The sequence below is a fragment of the Prionailurus viverrinus genome, chromosome B1, assembly GCF_022837055.1.
Source record: "Prionailurus viverrinus isolate Anna chromosome B1, UM_Priviv_1.0, whole genome shotgun sequence".
NCBI lineage: Eukaryota > Metazoa > Chordata > Mammalia > Carnivora > Felidae > Prionailurus > Prionailurus viverrinus.
The window spans coordinates 57,696,885-57,703,852 of record NC_062564.1 but is presented as its reverse complement, the minus strand read 5'-3'; the positions used below and the strand labels follow the sequence as shown (position 1 = coordinate 57,703,852).

Sequence of the window (6,968 nt, the reverse complement as noted above, 5' to 3'; positions counted from 1 at the left end):
ATATTTCCATTCTTTGGCTAAGCCTATGTTTATTGGTCTGGCACAAAAGGGAGAGGACAGATTTGGGGGAGAGTTAATAGCCAAAAGGAAACCAATGTTTTCTAGTAAAGGGCTTTATGGCCCTAGTCTTTCAAGGGAATATGAATGTTCAGGGTTGTCAAGCACAGCTACCCAAATATTCTCTTTCGGAAACTGAATTTAGGGTTGCCTGGGTGGCTCATTTGGTTGAGAGTAAGATTCTTATTTTTTTTTTTTTTTTTTAGACAGGAAGCAGGATTTATTGGTGGGCATGAATGGGGAAGGGCAGTGCTGAAGTTCTCATGAGTGCAGAGCCCGCCATTTGTCCAAGGGGCCACGATTAGGGATGTATTTGACCCCACAGCCATCTGGGATGAGCCGCTTTTCAGCCACCATGTCTTCAAATTCGTCCGCGTTAAACTTAGTAAAGCCCCACTTCTTGGAAATGTGGATCTTCTGGCGGCCAGGGAACTTGAACTTGGCCCTACGTAGGGCCTCAATCACATGCTCCTTGTTCTGCAACTTGGTACGGATGGACATGATGACTTGGCCAATGTGGACCCTGGCCACTGTGCCCTGGGGCTTTCCAAAGGCACCCCGCATACCTGTCTGGAGCCTAAATTGGAGAAAGCATGAGGCCAACCCTCAATGTCCACTGGAACAAAACTGTCTCCAAGGTCCCTTAGGGCAACCCGTACAACCAACAGGCTGCATACACTACCAAGGAGGCTGCTGTTCGCAGCCATTGCACACTGGGCCCCATGGGGAAAGAGCACAGTCGGCTTAATTGGCTGCAGGAGAGTAAGATTCTTGATATTGGTTCAGGCCATGATCCCAGGGTCATAGGATCGAGGACTACATCAGGTTCTGAGCATGGAGTCTGTTTAAGATTCTCTCTCTTTTTCCCTCTGCTCCCTCCCCCACTCACTCTCTTTCTCTCTAAAATAAAATTAAAATTAAAAAGAAAACTGAATTTAATATATGGGGACTGGACATTAACTTATCTTTTTTGGTCTAACCCCATTTACAATTAAATTCTGAGCCTGATTTTCTGCAATACGCACCTCCAGATATGGAAGATGGTGATTTTCTAAAATGCTTCCATTGAGGTTTTGTGACTTTTACAGTATGTTCTGATTTAAGAGTTGGCTGACTTGAGTCTGTCATTTCCCTATTTTAAGGCCTCTGAAGCATTTAACAAAAGTAAGGTATCTTCATAGTCTCTACAATTTCAGTTATAAAAATACTTCAATTTCTAGAATTCTGAAAAGGCCAATACTTTTATTTTAACCTATATTTTATCTCAAACCACTTCAGGTGATTATTTTAATGACTGAGATGCTACAGCATTCTGGGGTTATCAGTAGTAAGTAGTAATCAGTAGTAAGGACTAACAGTGATGTTTCTGTTAACTTTCAGGCAGGTGAGTGATCCATTTCCATAATATCACCTTGAGGTTCTACTTTCTAGGGCCACCTCCAGTACCAAATATTTTAAATTGTCTCCTCTAAAGAACAGAGATGAAGATAAGGACTTGGATGCAGTTGAGTTTTTCAAGAAATGAAGGTGAAAGACATGGAAGCAAAAGATACTAAACAAGGAAAAATCACCACAAAAGAGTACTATTGAGTTACTACAATGGGCAACAAGAACTCAATTACACAGAGATCTTTTAGGGAGACGTTTTAAGGAATGTAAAGAATGTTGCCAAGATTTGCCCATCTGATGCCTGGGAGACTGGGGCACATATCTTCCCACTCTGGTCTCCTCATGGTGGATGGTTTCCCTATAGATTGTCAATATCTGCATCAAATGAGCACTGTGTGGACTCGAGTAGTGTAGAGAAGTTCCCGGATCAGAAAGTGGAAATATGTGCTGTGCGGGCTTGTGATGAGGCATAGAAAGCAGGATTCTGAGCTTGTATAGAAGTGTCTGCTACAATTATAGCTAATTTAGAGGAAGGCTAAAAGCAAGTGAAGCAGAGTACTAAAAGTCCCACCATTGCACTTCTATAATTAATACAAATAGAAAACTACTGAATGGATAAAGAATAAAATAAAGACCTGTAGTCTTTCTGCACTGGTCAGCTTTCCTGCAGTGATCCATGGTACTGTAATGACAGTTGGCTGCTCTGGCTTTGGGTGATTAAGTTACAAGCCATTTCTTCATTTTTTTTTCACTCTTTTCATTTAAACATCACATTTTTGAATTCCTGATAATAACCTCTTTTGATTGATGAGGATTCAGGGATGAATTTTCAGACTTCTTGATTCCAATAGATATAGATATTAGATATATCTGGAAATATATATAAGATTAATATAGAGATATATCTAATTTTATATTATATAAAATATATCCCTCTTATTGGAAAAAATATTATTCCTTTGAGGTACATTTTATAACACTATATCATGGAAAAACACCCAGTTTACATATCTAACATTTCCCTAGAGGCTTTGAAAATTCTGAGAAAGGTAATGAGCAGACAATAAACTTCCAAAAGGTCAATGAAATTCAAGAAAAAGTTTCTTTAAAGGTAAAGTAGATAAAAGACCACATTTACCCTCTGTTTTATGGATGATAGGAGAAAGCTCAATAATATGAGCAATACTGACATATTTCTAAGACTATGAAAGGCCATTTCACCAGGTGAAGTAGTCAACAAGGTTTATATCACTCATAAAGGGCAAATCTACAGAGCTCTTTCAGGGCAGGTGAGCAAGAAAAAAATTGACAGTTACTGTTATGTCTCCAGATATTATTTCAAAAGATTATATATTTTTTCAAAGATTATTTTAGTCTTATATTAATCATGTAAGTATACTTATACTTTTCAATAAATGTTTAATATTATATTTACAAATCAAAAACTGCTTTTCCTCCCTCTCAAAATAGCTATGTATTTTTTTTTTATTTTTTATTTATTTTTTTTTTTTTTGAAAGAGAGCGAGCACGTGCGCATGCACGCACAGGGGAAGGGCTGGGAGAGAGGGAGACACAGAATCTGAAGCAGGCTCCAGGCTCCAGGCTCCAAGCTGTCAGCACAGAGCCTGACGGGGGGCCTGAACTCACATACCATGAGATCATGACCTGAGCTGAAGTTGGACGCTCAATCGAGTGAGCAACCCAGGTGCCCCAATAGCTATGTATTTTTTAAAATTATTTTTTTAAATGTTTATTCATTTTGGAGAGACAGGGACAGAGTGTGAGTGCGGGAGGGGCAGAGAGAAAGGGAGACACAGAATCCCATCCGGCTCCAGGCTCTGAGCTGTCAGTTCAGAGCCCGACTTGGGGCTCGAACTCACAAACCATGAAATCACGACCTGAGCTGAAGCTGGACACTCAACCGACTGAGCTACCAGGCACCCCAATAGCTATGTATTTTTGAACAACTCATTTGTCCATTTAAATATCATTCTTTACTTTTTACTTCATAAAGTGAAGGCATGATTGTCATTTACATTAAATCAAAATAGACCCAAAATATTGATAAACAGTCTCATTTGCAGAGGCCTACAAATATAATTGTGAAAATATATGTTAAAGTAATTTGTAATTTTGCCAGATATCCTTCAAAATAAATCACGTGTAGGTAAAAAGTGGATCCTTATAAAATAAAGGATGCTTTTGCAGAGAAAATAAAAAATTCTAATTCCTAGTTCTGGAAAAGTGGTGACGTCTTAGCTTATAGTATTGTTCTACGAGCCTACAGAACTCGGTTGGACTATATAGTTCCTTGCCTGTCATCATAAAAATATGTGAAAACTCATTAGTCATCAGGAAATACAAATCAAATCCATGTGATTCAACACACATGTGATTTTAGCCCACAAGAATAGCTATAATTTTTAAAATCAAAAATTCCAAGCATTGCCAAAAATGTGGAAAAATTGGAACTCTCAACGAATGTTTATGAAACTAAAAATTATACCATTGGCTTGGAAAACAGACATATCTACTAAATTTGACTATGTATCAGGTAACAATCAAATCCTAGAAATATACTCACCTAAAACTCACATACATGCTGCAGAATTTATATTTAAGAATGTAACCTTAGGCAGTTTTGAGAGTGACAAACTGGTACTGTATAAGGTTTACATCAATAGTTGAAAGAATATATGAATATTGACATATCCCACAGTCGAATAATCTACAGCAACTAAAATGAATAAACTACTATAGCTATAACATGGATAAATACCACAAATGTAATATTAAGTGTAAAATGCCAGATACAAAGGAATGCATATTCCAAGCTTCCATTCAAACGAAATTTAAAAACAAGCAAAATAGACCCAAGTTGTTATAAGTTATGATATTGGTTGTTTGGGGGAGGTGCTATTGATTGGGAGGGAAATTAACGAGGCATCTGGATTGCTGATCTTATTTCCCTTTCTGATCCTGATTGTTGTGATACTACTATGATTACCTTGTAATTCATCAAGCTACACAATTCTCATTTGCAAATTTTTCTATTTGTATAGTTCAAAATTATTTTAATATAAAAAGATTTTCAGTAAATTTCTCCTGAACATATATATGTATATGTATGTGTGTATATATATATATACACACATACATATATATACACACACACACATATATACATATACATATATATATACACACATATATATATACGTATACATGTATATATATATGTATATATGTGTGTGTGTATATATATGTATACACACACACACACACACACACACACACACACATCCAAAGAACTCTACTCATAGTGGAGACAGGAATGGTAAGAATACAAAAAAAAAACAAACGTGTTTAACAACATACGTTAAGATTTGACTATCCAGTACTATTCTAGTCAGTGAAAAAACAAAACTCCTTGCCCTTGATTTCTTCTCTAAAGAATTTTCATTACTTGTGGAAGAGTCATTCAATGGACATCAAAATATTTATGATTGTGATAAATGCTATAACAAATAAGTACAGAGTTCTATGCAGTACCTACCAGATCAGCCCACATTTGGTGAATCAGGGAAAGAGTTCTTAAAGAAAAGGAAATTATAGCTGAACTCCAAAGGAGAACTAATCAACTAAAGAGAGAAAAGTTATGAGTAGTCATAAGCATGTAGATGTGAAGTCTTTACAAAAGGCCATATTGACTACAATCTGTGCATGTGGAGTGTCAAACAGGATGGCCCTGGAGAGGTCTAAAGAGCGGAGATCAGGCTGGGTCCTGTAAACCATATTGAACATGTTGTTGTTTCTCCAAAGAGCAATGGAAAGCTACTAAAACTCACGAACAAGTAAGTAGCATACACATTTACATTTTAATGTATCATCTTTATTACAGAAACAATGGATTAGTATAAGGATTTGCAAACTTTTTTTTTTGCAAAGGGCAAGATTAACTTTTTAGAATTTTGTGTGCCACAAAGTACTTAGTCATAACCATTCCACTCTATTTTTGAAGTGAGAAAACAGACATAGCAAATCTGCAAATGATTGCAAATAACTATATTCCAGTTAGACTTTATTTGTGAAAATAGGTGGGTGAGATTTCAGATGAGTTCACCAACTCTGGATTTGAGAGAGAGGTGTGTGGGGACATTTATCAAGCTAATGGAGTGGTCTAGTTAAGAAACTAAGAACTTGGCCTAGGGTGTTGTAATTTATTTAAAAAATGGGGAAATGTAACTCAAGTGATGCCTGTGTTTACTGTGCCCTCCCAATTTATATAGTAGGTCTTATGTTCTTATTTTACTCTTTTTGAAAATTCTAATACACAGCCCAAGATGTTCTTATGAACTCACATTCACATGATTATTTCTGACTCTGGGTCCTACTTGTAATCAATTATTTCAGTATATGGATCATCACACCTTCCTAATCAATGAGGTCTTTCCCTTGAATAAAGTTTAACTTATCCCCACTAATTTATCAAAATATCCACTTACAAGTGACTTTTTTCCTATTTAGAGCTTTTTAATTAAGCCTTAATTGATATTTAATATTATATTAGTTTCAGGCATACAACGTAATGATTTGATATTTGTATATCACAAGTGATCACCACAAGGATCAAAATGATCACCACAATAGTCTAGTTAACAATGATTACCATACCTATTTACCAAAAATTATTTTCCTTGTGATGAAATTTCTAAGAACTCACACCTTAGCAACTTTCAAAAATGCAACAAAGTATTTCTAAATATAATGACCATGGTCTACATTATATCTCCATGTCTTACCTATTTTACAATTTGTAATCTGTACCTTTTGACACTCTTTATCCATTTCACCCATCTCTCACCCGTGCCTCTGCAACCACCAATTTGTTCTCACCAATCTGTTTTCTGTATCCATTAGCTTGGTTTTGTTTTTGTTTATAAAGAGTCCACATATTAATGAGATTATATTGTATCTATCTTTCTCTGACTTATTTCACTTAGCATAATGTCCTCAAAGTCCATCCACATTGTCACACAAGACAAGATTTCGTTGTATATATATATAATTTTCTTTATTTTCTTTTTTTGGGGGGTGGAGGGAGAGAGAAAAAGAGAGAGAGAGAGAGAGAGAGAGAGAGAGAGAGAGAGAGAGAGAGAGAATCTTAAGCAGGCTCCATACCCATTACTGAGCCCGATGTGGGGTTCAATCTCATGACCATGGGATAATGATCTGAGCTGAAATCAAGAGTAGGACACTTAACCAATTCCAGCCACCCAGGTGCCCTATGTATACAATTTTCTATTGTATATATATGAAACCTTCTCTTTATCCATTCACCCATTAATGGACAATTAGGTTGTTTTTATATCTTGGCTATTGTAAATAAGATTTAAATGAACATGGGAGTGCATATGTCTTTTCAAATTAGTATTTTCATTTTCTTCAGATAAATGCCCAGAAGTGGAATTGCTGAATCATATCAATCAGTAAATCTAGCATATGATTCCTCAAGTGACTTT

General features: G+C 36.1%; 1 protein-coding gene and 1 non-coding gene across 2 annotated transcripts; both read right to left on the bottom strand.

Annotated features, from left to right (window-relative positions):
- Positions 1–262: 262 nt before the first annotated feature.
- LOC125163993 (60S ribosomal protein L10-like) lies at positions 263–774 on the bottom strand. The gene has a single exon (XM_047856394.1). The coding sequence runs from the start codon at positions 619–621 to the stop codon at positions 319–321; it is 303 nt and encodes a 100-aa protein (XP_047712350.1). The 5' UTR covers positions 622–774; the 3' UTR covers positions 263–318.
- Positions 683–815, bottom strand: LOC125165084 (small nucleolar RNA SNORA70). The gene has a single exon (XR_007151970.1). It is a non-coding gene; the product is annotated as a small nucleolar RNA SNORA70 (small nucleolar RNA).
- Positions 816–6,968: the final 6,153 nt, after the last annotated feature.

Coding starts and splice junctions, on each gene's coding strand:
- LOC125163993 (XM_047856394.1), bottom strand. CDS start 621: ATGCGGGGTGCCTTTGGAAAGCCCCAGGGCACAGTGGCCAGGGTCCAC.